This window comes from Arachis hypogaea, chromosome 3 (assembly GCF_003086295.3).
Source record: "Arachis hypogaea cultivar Tifrunner chromosome 3, arahy.Tifrunner.gnm2.J5K5, whole genome shotgun sequence".
NCBI classification, from domain to species: domain Eukaryota; kingdom Viridiplantae; phylum Streptophyta; class Magnoliopsida; order Fabales; family Fabaceae; genus Arachis; species Arachis hypogaea.
The window spans coordinates 58,676,052-58,694,957 of NC_092038.1; the positions used below are offsets into that span (position 1 = coordinate 58,676,052).

Below are 18,906 nucleotides of genomic sequence, written 5' to 3' on the forward strand. Positions count from 1 at the left end.
AGAAACTGGCAACGACGCGACCGCATGGACGACGCGGCCGCATGCCAAGCGCGAAGAAGCAGCGACGCGGCCGCATGACTGATGCGACCATGCCTCTAAAGAAGAACACCTACGACGCGGCCGCATGACTGACGCGACCGCGCGATAAGGAAAACTCCAATCGACGCGACCGCGCGACCCACGTGGACGCGTGACAGAGGCCACGCACCAGAAATTGCAGAAAACACTCATGGCGAATTCTGAAGCCCTTTTTGGCCCAGATCCATGTCCAGAAGGCATAGACCAGAGGTTATGAAGTGGGGGAATGCATCCATTCAGGGAGAGCTCGCATTTTAGTTACTTTCCATGATTTAGATCTAGTTTTGAGAGAGGTTCTCTCCTCTCTCTCTTTAGGATTAGGATTTAGATTTAGGATTTTATTTGCTTCAAGGATTATCTTTTTACCAGGTTCAATATTCCTTTTTCATTACTTGCTTTCTCAATTTAGTTTATGAATTCTTCTATGTTACAGATTACTCTTTTGAATTAATGTTATTTGAGGTATTTCAGTTTAATATTGCTTTCTTTATTATTGTCATTGATTATTCCCAATCTGAAGACATTCTTATTCCAGTAGATTTAATTTCCTTCCTTATGGTCTTGGTTAAGAAATCAGTAACTCGGGAGTTATCTTAGCTCAACATAATTGATAACTGTTATCTTTGCTAATTGAACTGAACTTCAATAATCCCAACCTTTTCTTAGGAAATAAATAAGATTCGAAGGTAAAACTAATTAGTCCCTTGACTTTCCTTTGCTTTAGCAAAGGTTAACTAAGTGGAATTAAGATTCAACTTTCATTATTATTGATAAGAATAACTAAGTCTGGACTTCCAATTTCTCACACCTTGCCAAAAGATTTGCTTTACAGTATTTATTTATTTTAATTGCCATGTAAATTATTTGCCATATTCATTCCTCATTCTCAAACCCCAATTTACAATCTTCATAACCAATAATAAAAACATACCTCCCTGTAATTCCTTGAGAAGACGACCCGAGGTTTAAATACTTCGGTTATCAATTTATTTAGGGGTTTATTACTTGTGACAACCAAAACGTTTGTATGAAAGGACTTTTGTTGGTTTAGAAGCTATACTTGCAATGGGAATTTATTCTGAATTCTAGACCACGCAAAAGTTCTCTCATCAAAATGGCGCCGTTGCTGGGGAATTGCAAACGTGTGCCTTATTATTGGTTATTGTAAATATTTTTCAAAAAAAAATTCTTTTACTTGTTTATTTGTTTTCTCTCTTCCCTCTTATTTCTGGTATCTATTATGAATTCTCACCCCTCTCGCTTTGAGTTTGGTTCTAATTTTATTGCAAGGAATGGAAGCTATAACAGGATTATGCATCAAGGTATAAGCAATCAAAGATGGACGGAGCCACAAGGATCCGATCAACCCTTTAGGCAACAACATCCTCCTAGATATCATGGACAGAGACCATTTTACAATGCTTGCCCAACTGATAGATTTGATGGACCGCCTTGTAACTACCAACAAGCCCCACCCTGTGCTCAGAGACCATCCTCTCGATATAATTTCGAACCACCACACTCACAAGCTTCCTTTCACCATTCGCCACCATATGATCCTTATCCGCCCCAACGCCAATCCAATTACTCCCAAGAACCACCACTCCCTTATACACCATGTTCACATTCATCGAGCCAAGAATCACAGGTTCGCTTCGAAGAATCAGTAAACCAGTTCAGTGCAACCCTTTATCAACTGGAGCAAGCAATAAATCAATTATCTTCCAAACGTTCAGACACTCAACAGACTCCCATGGCTTCATGTGGAGAATCTAATGAAGAACGCAGCACAAAAAAGACACTAGAGACTCCAGTGGACAGCATAGAGCATAACTTCATACTGGAACAAGTAGAGGGTACTATCATTGCAGAAGAAGAAGAGTTGGTTGAAGATTTAGGAGATACCGAACCACCACCTGAATCTAGAGTTGTGGAGAACTCCGTCAAGGATGTTACAATTGACGCTAAAGAGGAGGTTGCACAGCCTCCAATGCAGATATCTTATGAAGAACTGGACGGAGTAACTCAAGACGCATGTTTCCTTGATGATGATAGTCACCAGTCAAGTCCCCCTAGTGATGAACTTGCACCTGCAAGTGAATTCTTTGAGACAGAAGAATCTTCTCCAAGTGAATACGAAGATGATGCAGAGGTCGACTTTTCTCAACCTCCTAATTATGAGTCAAGTGATGAGGAAGATATGGAAGACTTTGACCAGGACATGGCTGGAATGGAAAAGGTTTGCAAGGAAGCGGAGGAATTCACTGAAGACCACAAGGGAGTAAAGCTTGCAGAACCATTAAAAACACTGATCCCAAGGCCACTACCAACCAACACAAACTTCAAGTGGGTAAAATCCTTGACTCTTATCTTTATTTTTCCACTTAAATACGGTTTACTTGAAACAGATGGCCAGCTTAGAGTTCTCTGCGGCTTTAAGAGTAAAAGGGAAATGGCTCGCACTCAGAGCTGGTATACAAGGTTCAATAAGGTTCCACGCTTCAACTCGAAGTGCACAGATTGGTATCATGTTCAATCAAATGGATCTCAGAAAACATTTGGTCATCTTGGTGAGAATCTAATTTCCAAACCGCCCGGATGGAAAAGTATAAATCAAAACGAAAGCGGATTTGGAACCAAAGTTTGGGATCTTGGAATATATTCTGATATTCATCACCCCGCAAGCCTGAAAATCTGTTTGAAGCTGCTCAGAAGCTTCACATGCCTAGTTTGGGACCCCGGAGGCTATTGGCATTCCAAGCATTGGTGGAGATTTCTGGACGAATTCAAGCATAAGCCACCATAGCAGGAAGCTCATCTAATGTCCAACTTAAGGACTTTAACTAAAAGTGCTAGGTGGGAGACAACCCACCATGGTATGATCGCTCCTATTTCCATTTTGTTTCGTTTTGTTTATTTTATATTATTTATTTCTATTGAACCTGAATGTTATTCATAACATTTGCATTTAGCACTGCATACTGCATAATTACATACCTATATATCGGAAAAAAAAGAAGAAGGCGTGCGAAGCGACCGCATCGATCATGCGATCGCGTCAGTTACAACAAAACACCTTCCATGCGACCGCGTCATCCACGCGATCACGTGACCTGGAAATCGGCGTAAAGATCCAACACCCAGAAAGTTGGGCTGGAATCATGTGGCCATTGTGCGTTTCGCACAAAATGAACCACGCGGTCGCGTCCCTGACGCGATCGCGTCACATGCACCAACACTAATCCCACGCGACAGTGTGAGCGACGCGATCGCGTCGCGTGGATAGCACACCACCCCAAAGGATACAGAGAGTTGCGCTGAAGCGACGCTGGAATTGTGCATTTTGCACGATTTCCAGCGACGCGATCGCGTCGCCTACGCGATCGCGTCGCCTACGCGATCGCGCCATTCATTATTTACCAACCCCTTCGATCGCGTCAACTAAGCGATCGCGTTAACCCCCATTTCACCTTGGCCATGTGACCGCGTGCCTCACGCGATCGCGTGGATTCAAATTTACTAACCCCCCCAGTCATGCGAACCCTACCCATTCGCGTCACCCCCACCCTTCTCCTTCCTTTCTTCTCTCCACAGCCACCACCCACAACCTCCAGCCACCACCACCGGCCACCGCCGCCCCCGTCGACCACCCAGAACCCACCGCCAAGCCACCCCCTTCATCTTTCCCCCTCTTTCTTCTTCTTCTTTCCCCTTCTCCCTCCACCACCGCTGATCCCCAAACAGCAGCCACCATTGCCGCGCCACCCTCTTCCGCCGCGCCAGACGCCACCACCACTATCCCCCAGTCACCTCTCTGCCCCACTCTCCTTAATTCGCCTACCAGGTTCCGTAGAACGCCACCCTTCTATCATTCTTAGTTAATTCCATATTTCTTCTGTTTATGTTTATCATTAGGCTAGTTAGATATGCATGTTGTAGTGGATTCTAGGTTGTCAGGTAGCCTAGGATGTGGTTAGTGGATTTAGGCCTAATAATTGCGCTGTTCGTGTTTCTTGCTTTTTTATTTTTGCAATTCTGATGTTTCTGTGATGTTGCTATTGTTCATATGCTATACTTTCTTGTTTCGTGCTGCTTTTTACATTGCCTTTTTCATGTTCATACTCCTTATATGTGATTGCAGCTATGTTTTATTTTTCATCTGAATTGTTTTGTTGCTGTTTATTTTCTGGGATAATCCAATTTTAGCCGAAATGCTGCCCAATTTTCTGTAAAATGTTTCCATTCTTGTCTTAGTTTTGGCATTTTCAACTGTGCTTTCCTTAGATTCCCCCAAACCAATTCATGAATGCCAGGGAACGTATTCTTATTCTCATTGATCTCCTGGTTCATAAATTTCATTTTTGATGTTTGATTCCAATTTTTGCTATTTCTATATCTATCTGAATCATCATCAACCTATTTTCCTTGTTTGGTTATGAGTTACTTATAGCTTCTAATTATGAATGCTTGTTACTTTGGAACTTATCCTTATGCCACTTACCTTAACCCATTTTTCACTAACTCACTCATTTTACCTTCCTAAACTCTTTTTCAATTCTAAGCAAACTGACCTTTTAAAACATCTCTTCTGGTTTTTCACTTTCTTTTAACCTTCTAACCATGGCATACTGATACTTTTTTCTAATTAACATGCCTTCTATTACATTTTGGATTGTCAATTCTTCCTTTCGAACTTTTAACTCCTATACAATCCTTACTGCACATTTACTTAACTCATTTTCCTCATTCTAATTCTCCTTTGCCACTTTGTGTCTCTTTTGACTATTTGTCTTTTTGTTTTCCTATTTTTTATGATATCCTGGTTTTCTGTTTTTCAGGATGTCAGATTCCCAAAGAAAGGGAAAAGGAAAGGCTACCACTGGCAAACGCAAAAGAGGAGATTCATCTATATCTATCATAGATCTTATGCATGATGCCTCCTGGCGGGAGAAACACTTTACCGCGCAGGAGAAGGCTGACCAGCTACTCCCTGCTACTGATCCCATAAAGTTTGCAAACCGGTACTTGAGCTGAAGTTTCCTAAGTTTGCTACCTCCAGAAATATGTACCTGGAGAGGACCTTGAAAATCCCAGAAGAACTACAGCAGTACACCTCCGATCAGATCAAACAGAGAGGCTGGTTCTTCTTAGAGCGAAACTTGACTGAGGTAAATGCTTCCTGGGTTAGAGAGTTTTACTGCAATTACATCAAGACTTCTCTGGATGCCGTGCACCTCAGAGGGAAACAGATACTGGTCATTGAAGAGGTCATTGAGAATATTCTGCACCTTCCACCAAAGTCCGACCAGCATGACAGTTACCACAAGGCTGAGGAGGACATGCGCTTCATGAGGTTTGATTGGGATGCTGTCAAGGCAAGGATAGCCCTTGACCCGACTGTTCCATGGGAATTGGGTCAGGACACCACCATGCCTAAGGGTATCAAGCGAATTTACTTAAATGATGAGGCTCGGCTATGGCATCAGATCCTGAGCAACTTTGTTATGCCAAGTACCCATGAGACTGTGATACTTGCTGCCATGATCACCCTCCTCTGGTGTGTGATGGAGGGTAAGGACCTGTACCTGTCACGTTTTATCCGGTCCTACATGGCCAGGGTCCACATCCGAGGCACTCTCCCCTTTCCGTATCTGATTACCCAGCTCGGACGTCGAGCTGACGTACCGTGAGAGGATACTGATGAGAGGCCACCTGCTGCAGAATGTAGGAAGATTATTCCTCACAGCAGGAACTTTCTGGCCTTGGGCTACAGACCTGATTTCCTTACTCCTTCAGATGAGACAGCCACACCTTCAGCTGCCCCCTCTTCTTCCACTACTGCACCTACCCCGCCCATTGCTCCTCCAGCTACTCATGAGCCTATCTACCATTTGGTGCATCGACTGTTCGCCCACTTGGACCGTATGGAGCGTCACAGCAAGCGACGCTATGAGCACCTCAAGTTGATGATCCGGTTCGGCGGCGACATCCCCTCCGAGCCTGACACCCCTTCTGATACATCTGAGGCGGAGGCATTCGATCACGAGGAGCCGGCACCCCCACAGGCTGCGCAGGCTAGCTCAGAGCAGATTGCACCCCAGCAGAAGGACCCACCTCAGATTCAGGCTGCAGACCTTGAGATCCCAATTCAGACAGCCCCTCCTTTACAGCAGCCAGATCCTCAGACCACCACCACAGAGACTCCAGCTACCCAGCCTCCCAGTGATGACACCCCTTCAGACCCTGCTTAAGTGAGCATCGGGGACGATGCTATATTTTAAGTGTGGGGAGGTTGCCATCTCTAGCATATCTTTATTTTGGTGAACCACTACAAACTCTCTCTTATTTTGTTCATTTTCTGTATTTTTGCATATTTTTCTCTTTTTGCTTTTTATTGTACTTTTTGCATTTTGCACTTTGAGCTGTATGTATACTATTTTAGATATTTTAGCTTGATTTGCAATTAGTTTACTAGTTATATTTTAAGTGGATTAATTAGTATAGTTTACCCTTTTTAGTATATGATAGTTGACTTGATTGAAAATAAGAAAAGGATTAAGCTAGAGACCTCAACAGAAACAATCCACACACCTTGTATATATAGCATTACATGTTAGTTAGTTAACAACATTTCATCAAGGAGAAACACTAAAACCTTAAAGGCCACCCAAAACAATTTTTTTATGAGAATAATGGGAATTTTTAGCTAAACCTGCATGACATATATGAATGATATATGATGTTTGAGTTAGAGAACACACAGCCTGTGAGTTTTGAGCTTAATTGTATGGTTACATTCAAACCATAAATTTCATTCCTGTGTGTTTGCCCTTCTTTTTATTTTTCTGATGTTCTTTACTTTGCTTTAATCTATATGTCCAGTATAGAATATAGATACATACCAAGATAGGATTGAGGCCATTTTTTATTAAAACTCACTTATCCAAAATAAAGCCTACCTTTTATGCCATCCTTCTTAACCCCCTTGAGCTTTTAAATCCCCCTTGTTTTATAACCACATTACTAGCCTTAAGCAGAAAAACAAATTAAAAAATCCCAAGTTGAATCCTTGGTTAGCTTAAGACAGAAATTGTGTAATTGTTTAAGTGTGGGAAAACTTTATGGGAACATGGATGATAGAAATAAAGGTAGAAAAGTTGAAAACAATAAAGATGTTTTGGGAAGCATGCTCATGTGAAATTAAAATAATTAATTACCATGTGCATTTAAAAAAAATGCAAATTAAAGCAAGTGCACATGGAGCAAAAATTAAAACTAATGCATGAGCATGTAACATAAAAAGTGGGAAATATGGGAAAATAGGTAAAGAAGCTTTGCTTTATAAAATATGTATGTTAGGTGAGATCTTAGACTAATCAAGGATTCACTTAATTAGCTCACTTGGCCTTATACATATACCCTTACCTTTACCTCGGCCCCATTACAACCTTGAAAAGACCTCATGATCTTTGTATGTCTATATTTTAGGATTGTTGATTAGTTAGATGAAGAACAAAGTTATAGAAAGCAAGGATAAAAAGAAGAATAGAGTGATTAACCCAATAAACACTGAGTGATTAGAGAGTAAACACAAAATCCAGTGAGGGTTCAATAACTCATCAACATATATCTATGCTTAATTTGTTAATTGTCTTGCAAGTTTATAAAATATTTTTCTTCCCATCTCAAGTGTAAAAGTGCTTTAACATTATCTAAGGTTGGCTATGTATATATGATTCCTTGAGAATGTGAATTGATTTAACTACATGTAAGCTTTATATATGAGTGAATAAAATTAGAATTGCATGACTCATTTAGGTAGTTGCATTTAGATTAGAATTGCATTGCATGGCATTCCACCACTTCAACCTTACTTTTTACCTTGGATATAGCATGAGGACATGCTATTGTTAAGTGTGGGGAGGTTGATAAACTCATATTATGTGATATATTTTGTGCTTAGTTTAGTGATTTATTCAATCCTTCACCCACTTATTCATATTAATTGCATGGTTTTACTTCCCCTTCCTTATTATGTCATGTATATGAAAAATATGTTTCCTATGCTTTAAAATTAATTATTTTAATTACCTTTATTTCCATTCGATGCCGTGATTAGTGTGTTGAGTAGTTTCAGATCTTCTAAGGCAGGAATGACTTAAAGGATGGAAAGGAAACATACAAAAATGGAAGGAAAAGCACAAAACGGAGTTTCTGAAGAAACTGGTAGCGACGCGACCACATGGACGACGCGGTCACATGCCAAGCACGAAGAAGCAGCGACGCGGCCGCATGACTAACGCGACTGTGCACCTAAAGAAGAACACCTATGACGCGGCCGCATGACTGATGCGACCGCGCGATAAGGAAAACTCCAATCGACGCGACCGCGTGACTCACGTGGACGCGTGACAGAGGCCACGCACCAGAAATTGCAGAAAACACTCATGGCGAATTCTGAAGCCCTTTTTGGCCAAGATCCAAATCCAGAAGGCATAAACCAGAGGTTATGAAGTGGGGGAATGCATCCATTCAGGGAGAGCTCGCATTTTAGTTACTTTCCATGAATTAGATCTAGTTTTGAAAGAGGTTCTCTCCTCTCTCTCTTTAGGATTAGGATTTAGATTTAGGATTTTATTTGCTTCAAGGATTATCTTTTTACCAAGTTCAATATTCCTTTTTCATTACTTGCTTTCTCAATTTAGTTTATGAATTCTTCTATGTTACAGATTACTCTTTTGAATTAATGTTATTTGAGGTATTTCAGTTTAATATTGCTTTCTTTATTATTGTCATTGATTATTCTCAATCTGAAGACATTCTTATTCCAGTAGATTTAATTTCCTTCCTTTTGGTCTTGGTTAAGAAATCAGTAACTCGGGAGTTATCTTAGCTCAACATAATTGATAACTGTTATCTTTGCTAATTGAACTGAACTTCAATAATCCCAACCTTTTCTTAGGAAATAAATAGGATTCGAAGGTAAAACTAATTAGTCCCTTGACTTTCCTTTGCTTTAGCAAAGGTTAACTAAGTGAAATTAAGATTCAACTTTCATTATTATTGATAAGAATAACTAAGTCTGGACTTCTAATTTCTCACACCTTGCCAAAAGATTTGCTTTACAGTATTTATTTATTTTAATTGCCATTTAAATTATTTGCCATATTCATTCCTCATTCTCAAACCTCAATTTACAATCTTCATAACCAATAATAAGAACATACCTCCCTGCAATTCCTTGAGAAGATGACCCGAGGTTTAAATACTTCGGTTATCAATTTATTTAGGGGTTTGTTACTTGTGACAACCAAAACGTTTGTATGAAAGGATTTTTGTTGGTTTAGAAGCTATACTTGCAACGGAAATTTATTCTGAATTCTAGACCACGCAAAAGTTCTCTCATCACTGATGCAAATGTTAACTAAGTGGGATTAACTTCCATTCTTATAGGAGTAACTAGGATAGGACTTCCGAAATTTCATATCTTGCCAAGAGTTTATTTTATAGTTATTTATTTATTTTAATTGTCATTTGAATTACTTGTCATACTTCTTCCTTATTTCCAAAACCCCCAATTTTACCTTTTTCATAGCCAATAATAAGAACATACCTCCCTGCAATTCCTTGAGAAGACGACCCGAGGTTTGAATACTTGGTTATCAATTTTAAAAGGTTTGTTACTTGTGACAACCAAACGTTTGTAAGAAAGGTTGATTGCTTGGTTTAGTAACTATACTTACAACGAGAGTTTACTATAACTTCTAAACTATCAATCATCAATTCTTCAAACGCTAAGATGTAACGTGTTTTTGACGTTCAACTCTGGTTCGTGACGTGTTTCTGGCGTTTGACTCCAGAATGCAGCATGGAACTGGCGTTGAGTGCCAGTTTACGTCGTCTAATTTGGAATAAAATATGGACTGTTATATATTTCTGGAAAGATCTGGATGTCTAATTTCCAACGCCGTTGAGATCGCACCATTTTGAGTTCTGTAGCTCTAGAAAATCCATTTCGAGTGCAGGGAGGTCAGATTCCAACAGCATCAGCAGTCCTTTGTCAGCCTTTTATCAGAGTTTTGCTCAGGTCCCTCAATTTCAGCCAGAAAATACCTTAAATTATAGAAAAACACACAAACTCATAGTAAAGTCCAGAAATGTGAATTTAGCATAAAAACTAATGAAAACATCCCTAAAAGTAGCTAGATCCTACTAAAAACTACCTAAAAATAATGTCAAAAAGCGTATAAATTATCCACTCATCATGCTCCATGAAAGAAAACATGCTTATTTTGCCTTAGAATTGCTATATTTTGATCCTCTTTATTTTCCATTTGATGCCGTGACGTATTTGTTGAGTGATTTCAGAATTAATAGGGTAAGAATGGCCTAGAAGAGAGAAAGAAAGCATGCACGAGAGGAAGGAACATAAAGATTTGAATTTTGGGAACTGCAGCACCGACGCGCACGCGCACACCACGCGCACGCGTGGATGAGGATAGCTGGAAGTGGCACGCAAGGATGGACGCATCCGCGCAGGTCAGAGAATTCCAACCGATGCGCGCGTGCACTTGGCACGCACGTGTGGATCACAAAAGCAATCCATCATTAAAGGAAATCGTGCCTGGCGATTTTTAAGACTCATTAGGCCCAATTTCAAGCTGTTTCTGCATGGAAAAAGGCCCAAGGATGCTAAGGAGAATGAGGGAACAATCATTTTACACTAAGACACATTTTCTAGTTTTTTGGGTTTTTTGTTCTTCTAGAGAGAGAAACCCTTGTTCTTCTCTAGATCTAGCTTTAATTTGATCTTCCCTTGTTAAACTCTGAATTAGATCTTGTTAATTACTAGTTTTAATTGTTTAGTTTGAATTCCTTAATATAATTTTGCTTAGATCTTGTGTTAGTTTATGGATTCTTGTCAATTGCCACTTTATACCCATTGCATGAATGTTGTGAATTTTGACTTGTTGATGTTACATTGATGATTCCTATGATTAATTGTGTTGTTTGAGTGATTGTAAGTTGATATTTGTTAGTGGGTATTTGTTAATTTCAATCCAATTGTAATTTGATCATGTCTTTTGTTAATGCTTACCATGTGTTCGATGAATTGTTTACCTTGATTATGGAGTAGTTCTTTTTACTCTTGGCTTAGGCCTAGGGAATTGGGTAAACTTGAGTCATTGGGTCTAATGGATTTGATGATTTGGGAACCCTTAGTGGTCAATTTGATAGCCATTGACACTAGCCTACTACTAGGTTAATTAGTAGTGAGGTTAGACCTTATGGGTGGATGTTGACCAACCCATTTAACTTACTTCAAGTATAGAAGTAGATTATTTGAGTTTGGCTCCTCATAATTGTCAAGATATGGTTATTAGACAAGGATAGTGACCCCAATTTCCATGTCTAGCCAAGAGTTGTTTTTATCATTCTTATTTGGAAAACCAAAAATCTTTTATTGCCTTGCCTTAGTTATAGTTATTGTTTAGTTGAGAGTAGAATTAAATTGAATGTTGTCTTCTTAGTTTGAATTTGCTCACATCTTGCTTAGTTATTTGAATTAGTCCCTTGCACTTTAGATTACTTGTTTGCTAAGATTCTTAGTTTACTTTCTTTCTCATGACTTACAACTCCGGATTTCTAACCAATGTTGAAGCACATGTTTGCCCATTCCTTGTGAGATGACCCGAGGTTTGAATACTTCGGTTACTTTATTGGGGTTGAACTTGTGACAACCAATTCCTTTCTAAATTTGATCCTCGAGGATTATTATTGGTAGAGCTATACTTGCAAGGCAACTTCATTGAGAAATTCTCTTTCGACACAATTTCCGTGCGCATCAAAGTCCCAACGGAAGGGTTGGAAGCGGAGAATAATAAAAAGAATGACAAAAAAAGGATTATTGGCATGAAAAGACACACCCCAAAAGACACAGCGAAAACATAAAAAGATAGATAAGGATTTTTCTACTAGACCTCTAAGAAACCTGTTCTTAGCAACCTAGGTCACTCTGGAAGGGATTCCTTACTAGACCTTCAAAACACTTGTCCTTGACAATCTAGTTCAAAGGGCTGAAATTTGAAAGAAACTACCATGCAGATTCACTTTAGGTTGGATCCTTCAATCTTCTTCATGCAACAAGCGAAGCAAATCACTTACTTGACATAATCACACAATAAAAATGTGCATAAAAGCAACTAAAAATTTTATTCATCAAAAGTTTTCCAAATTATCTCACCAAAGGTGTTTAAATAGACCCCTAACAAACTAACTAAAAGATAAGATGAGATAACATAATTTAAATTAGATTTGATCTTCTTGGATTAGATCATATTTGATTTGAATTTAAAATTCCTAAAAATACTACTAAGTAAATCAAAAGTAAATCAAATCTTTCAACAAATTCTAACAGCAAAACAAATTAAAATAAAAGGCTTAAAAATTCAAAAATTAATAATAAATTATGCCTCCCACTGAATTTAAAAAGTATTATTGGGTTTTTTACTGTCCTGACTTAGTCCAATGGACCTTGTCCTTTCTCCCTTCGTTAGAACTTGATGTAACTCCTCATACATAAGTGCCGCCAAGTTCGCAAAGCTCTCTTTGAACTTCTTTGCATGTGCTCTAGTAATGGAGTCCTTTGAAAGTGTAAAATTTCTATTCTATCCTTTTGTCTTAGAATGGCCCAATTGTCTTCCCGAACATATATATCAGTAATGGTCTTTACCCTTGTTTTTCATAGTTTTTATAGTAGGCTAGTTTTTTTATATTTGTTTAATAAATAAATTGGGTACCAGACTAAGATGAGTCTTGTAAACCGACACCTATAAACATAATAAAAATGGAATATATAAATATTATAATGAGTGATTAATTATGAACTTAAATTTTGTAATGAATTAAACATGCGATTGTTTCATGTATGTTATCATTATGCTTTGCTTTACTTTTTCTGCTTAGTGTATCAACTGCTTAACCGACATGGGTTCACTAACACATTCTCCTGTGCTACGCATTAAAATTTTCAATTTAAAACTTGAATGGTTCATGAATCGACAACCTTATCTAAATAGAGGTCAAATTATGTTGACTAATCTTTTGATCTTTATACTCAATTCTTTAATATTATCTCTAATTATTTAGTTTTTTAAAATTAGTCATTTTAATTTTTGCTAAAAATTAATTTCTTTTAATTTATTATCTGACAGCCAATATTAATGGAAGATAAATGGTAAAACACTAAATGAGTCGCAGTTAGTGTTTCTTTATAACAATGATTAATTAATATCACATATTATAACTATTTTATTTTATACAATTAAAAAATAACCATGAGATTGAGGCACAGACGAAGTAAAATATAATTAATATAGAGAGTAAAAAAAAAATAAACACAAACAAGATTGAAAAAAAGTAATTAAAAGAAATAGAAGAAGACAGAAAAGACTATCCGCATAATCTATAAAAATATACTACAAATACAAAATTTAATATACTCGATGAATATAAAAGATAAAAAAAATTAGGATATATTTTTATTAAAAAATTTTCAAAAGAATATTATGTAGAAAAATTTATTAATCAAGATTTAAAAAAAATATTACAGAAAATTTGAAATTTAAATAAACAAAATATAAATACCCTTAATTGAGAACTGCTAATCAAAAGACATAGAAAAAGTAACATAAAGCAAAATCATAAAAAACTTTGACAAAATAAAAATACATTAAATAAAAAATTACAAAAATTACAAAAATTATAACTGATATACAAAAGAGAGAGAAAGAAGATATAATGCACATTCTAATTTTTTATGGATAGAAAATAGTAAGAGAAAATTTAAATTAAACTTATTTATTTTATTTCCTTATTCATTATTTATGAAATACATTAATATTATTTTAGTCAAATCAAACTCTTAATATAATTAATTATTCACAACTGTTGTTGTTCATTCTATTGATGTAATTGAAATATATTTAAAAATCAACGGTAAAATGAAATGATATGTTAAGGATGTAATTAACAAAATAGTCATTTAACTTTGTATGTTATCGAATATGAAAACTTTTAACTTTGCAAGTACTTTTGTTGTATTTTCTTTTTTTAGTAAATCAATCATAATGTATAAGTTCGATTTCATAATCACAATCATTGTAGTTTTAAAATGTGGTTAAACAAATAAAAATTAAAATTGAATAAAAAGAAAGCTTCAAAAAATAAAGTATTTTTTATTTCTATAATAAATTAAAATACTACAATATTCAAAAGTCTAAAAAATAGATATCTAATTCTTTTACTAAAAATTTTAGATTAAACCTCATAATCCTTCTCTTTATATCACCAAATCTTTTCAAGTTATTTATAGAAATAAGGTCAATAACATAAAAAATGAGGAATAAAATTAAAAACAAATATATTTTAATCACAATAGGACCTAAAAAATAAGTTACAAATTTAATTTTAAAAAAATAAAAATGAAAAATTATATATAGTAGGATGAAAATAAATATTTTATAAATAATACAAAGAATATAAAGAATAACAAAAATATAAAATAAAATAAAAAATGCACAATATATAAGAAGAAAAAACATTATTATCTGTTAATCGAAAGAAACGGTAGACTTACAAAGCTTATAAAATAAAAGTAACAAATATAATTTACTATAATCAATAAAAGTTAAAATTAGTCCAAAAAATTGAATAAAATACTTCAAACAATTTTATACAGATAAAATGCTTTTTTATTTTATAAAGGAGCCTACCACTGATGACCCAAAAGAAAAAACTAAAAAAAAAGGGAGTCCACCTCCCTAAACCCAGTTGGGGATTTGCACTGTAACTCCTTATCCCATTAGCCGCGGCTCCATAAACCAAGCAAGCTCGACAAGCTGACAGAACTCTGCCAAGGCTATTCCCTTGCAAGCAGCATTGTATCACTTGTTACAATAGCCTTCAATCAGTATTGTTACGGATCTGACCCACGGATCCTGTGCACGGAGCAGCCCTCATACCCGGTTGCTCGGGTACAACCCGCTTCAACCTGAAGGCCCAGAACCGGCCCTTCAGAGCTTCTAACCAACTTTCGAATTCAAACACCTCCCTTATCTTGGGCAAACAAGATAAGATAAAATAACTATCATCGCCTATAAATAAGAGGACCCAGGTCCCTCCAGGTACTCACTCATTCCTGACACCTTATACCTCTTAGATCCATTCTGACTTGAGCGTCGGAGTGTCTTTGCAGGCACCTCCCCTCCCCCCTCCCCCGCCGCTTTACCCGAATAGTCCGACATCCGCTTCGACCAGCAGGTTCCCAATCCTCCTCTCAACCCGTACCAGAGACATCTTGTACATTGGCGCCGTCTGTGGGGACCTGCGACAGTCGAACTGGATGGAGGGCGTCCTAGAGGAAAATCCCTCAAGGCAGAATGACTCCCAACGCGTCGCCCGGAACACCGGGAAGTCATAAACCAAGCAAGAATAGCAAGTACTATCCACCACACGAACGAACACGGCGAAACGGACCCACGACATCCTGAGAAAGCTAGGGACAAAGCAGCACAGATCATCCAGGATCTCTGCCTCCGGGTCCAGGAACTTGAAGGCAAACTGACCAACAGAGAAAAGCACAACAACGAACACGGAAGCCAGGCGACTTCTAGGTCAAGATCCCACCGCGACAAGTCACCAACCCGGCAACACGATAGGAAAGACGGTCGCAATGTCTCACGCGACCACCGCCACGAAAAATCTCTGGAACGGCGATACAACAAGAAACACCACCGCAGCGCTTCCCGAGATCTAAGTCATCAACACGACTCAGACGAGGATCGGAGATACCGAAACACCAAACGAACTAGGAACGACCACACCATAATGGGAGCTACACCCTTCACAGAAAGAATCTTAAGGGCAAAACTTCCCAAAGGTTTCGACAAACCCACCGACATGAAATATGACGGAACCAAGGATCCTCAGGAACACCTAACGGCCTTCAAAGCCAGAATGAACCTAGAAGGAGCGGCCGACGCGGTCCGGTGCAGAGCCTTCCCGATAACCCTTGCCGGACCAGCGATCAAATGGTTCAACGCCCTCCCGAACGAATCTATAGCCAACTTCCACGACATAGCACGAAAATTCATGGCCCAGTTCACGACCAGAATCACCAAAGCCAAACACCACATCAGCTTATTAGGGGTCACACAAAAACAAGAAGAATCCACAAGGAAATACCTCGACCGCTTCGACGATGAATGCCTAACGGTCGATGGACTCACGGATTCCGTTGCAAGCCTTTGCCTGACTAACGGGCTCATGAATGAAGATTTTCGCAAGCACCTCACTACTAAACCAGTATGGACCATGCACGAAATCCAGAACGTCGCCAAAGACTACATCAACGATGAAGAAGTCAGACAGGTCGTCGCTGCCAACAAACGGCAGCACGCCAACTCCCAGCACGACAATTCGGCGTCCCGACATAACCCAACACCCAAAGAGAATCAACGGGACCACCCCAGGCCAACCAACCGGCCACCAAGAATAGGCAAATTCTCTAATTACACGCCCCTAACAGCACCTATTACGGAGATATACCATCAAATAGTAGATCGAGGCATCATTCCAAAAGCCCGACAACTCAAAGAAAGGACGGGAGGCAACAAAACCTTCTACTGTGACTACCACCGAGGTTATGGCCACAAAACACAAGATTGTTTCGACCTTAAAGACGCTATTGAACAGGCCATACAAGACGGCAAACTCCCGGAATTTACCAAAATCATCAGAGAACCGAGACGCGCGGAGAGGGACAAGTCGCCGGAAAGGGAAGGGCGTAACCCGAGAACTCATAAGCAAGCCCGCAGGGAGAGCCCGGAGGAAGACCCGACCATCATAGTGAACGTCATCACAGGCAAGGACATACTGAGCAAATCAAAACTTACAATGAAAAAAGATCTCAAGGTAATGGCTATCAGAAACCAATCCCCAATCGCCACGGCCGACAATATGATAATGTTCTTGCCAGAGGACTGCCAACACGGCACCTCAGCCGAAGATGCCCCCTTCGTCATCTCAGCCAGAATTGGAACAGGACTAGTACGAAGGATACTGGTAGACACCGGCGCAAACTCCAACGTCCTTTTCCGAGGAGCCTTCGACAAGCTCGGGCTCCACAACAACAATCTCCAAACACACCGCCACGGTGTCACGGGCCTCGGTGATAACTTTCTCAAACCAGATGGCTCAATTACCCTCCCCATCACCATAGGAACAAGCAATCAGAAAAAGACAATCTTATCCGAATTCGTAGTCCTAAAAGACTCCACAGCCTATAACGTGATTCTCGGAAGAAAAACAATCAATGACTTCTCTGCAGTCATCTTTACCAAATACCTCCTCATGAAGTTCAGAACCGACGACGGCTCCGTCGGTACCATCTACGGAGATCGAGAGGTCGCAGCCGAATGCGACAACACCAGCCTAGCCCTAAGAAAGAAATCCCGGGATGCGGCCGGGATATTCCTAGCCAACCTAGATGCGCGACAAGACAGCCAACCTAGGCCAGAACTAGAAGGAGACATGGAAAAACTACAAATAGGGCCAACCAGAGAGGAATACACCTTCATCAATAGAAACCTCCCATACGACCTCAAAGAAGAACTCTCCCAACTCCTGAAACAGAACAGAGACTTATTCGCATTCACACCAGCCGATATGCCGGGAATTAACCCCGACCTAATGTCCCACCATCTAGCCGTGGACCCCCAACCTAAGCCAGTGGCACAAAGGAGACGAAAAATGTCACCAGACCGAGCCGCCGAAGTCAAAAAACAAGTCAAAGCCCTACTCGAAGCCAACTTCATCCGGGAACTCCCCTACACGACCTGGCTAGCCAACGTCGTACTAGTACGGAAATCTAATGGGAAATGGCGAATGTGCGTCGACTACACAGACCTCAACAAAGCTTGCCCGAAAGACGCCTTCCCCCTACCAAACATCGACGGATTAGTAGACGCAGCATCCGGCCACCGATACCTCAGCTTTATGGACGCATATTCCGGCTACAACCAAATCCCGATGCACCGACCAGACGAAGAAAAAACCGCGTTCATCACCCCAGACGGAACATACTACTACACAGTAATGCCCTTCAGCTTGAAAAATGCTGGAGCCACCTATCAAAGACTTGTTAACAAGATTTTTCGAGACCTGTCCGGAAACAAGTTAGAAGTCTACATAGACGATATGCTCGCCAAGACTGAATCCGGTGACCAACTAACCAATGACCTCAAGGTCATAATGAACACCCTACGAAAGCACCAAATGCGGCTCAACCCGGCAAAATGCGCCTTCGGAATGGAGGCAGGGAAGTTCCTCGGCTTCATGATTACACAACGCGGAGTTGAAGCAAACCTGGAGAAATGTCGTGCCGTCCTCGAGATGACAAGTCCCAAAAACCTTAAAGACATCCAAAAGCTCACCGGCCGACTGACCGCGTTATCACGCTTTCTCGGTGCATCGGCCCAAAAAGCAATCCCTTTCTTCAAACTAATGAAAAAATGGACCCCTTTTAAATGGGAGACGAAGTGCGAAGAAGCATTCCAACACTTCAAGAGGGTCCTAGCGGAACCACCAATTCTCGCCAAACCCCAAACAGGGGAAACACTTTACCTGTACCTCTCCATAACGGAAGAGGCACTCACAACAGCTCTCATCCGTGAAGACGAGAAAAAGGAGCAAAAACCCGTATACTTCATAAGCAAAGTCTTATAAGATGCAGAAACCCGCTATTCACGCTTAGAAAAACTAGCTTTC

The 18,906-nt window shown here is 39.5% G+C and overlaps 1 protein-coding gene across 1 annotated transcript; it reads left to right on the top strand.

Annotated features, from left to right (window-relative positions):
- The first annotated feature begins 1,695 nt into the window (after nt 1–1,695).
- LOC140183491 (uncharacterized) lies at nt 1,696–18,864 on the top strand. Its single transcript, XM_072231939.1, has 5 exons — nt 1,696–1,726; nt 1,950–2,098; nt 15,685–17,397; nt 17,497–18,026; nt 18,246–18,864. Exons 1-5 carry the CDS (start codon nt 1,696–1,698, stop codon nt 18,862–18,864), a joined length of 3,042 nt encoding a protein of 1,013 aa, XP_072088040.1.
- Nucleotides 18,865–18,906: the final 42 nt, after the last annotated feature.

Coding starts and splice junctions, on each gene's coding strand:
- LOC140183491 (XM_072231939.1), top strand. CDS start 1,696: ATGTTCACATTCATCGAGCCAAGAATCACAG. Junction 17,398..17,496: donor AGACAATCTTATCCGAATTC/GTAGTCCTAAAA, acceptor CTCCTCATGAAG/TTCAGAACCGACGACGGCTC. Junction 18,027..18,245: donor TCTAATGGGAAATGGCGAAT/GTGCGTCGACTA, acceptor AATGCCCTTCAG/CTTGAAAAATGCTGGAGCCA.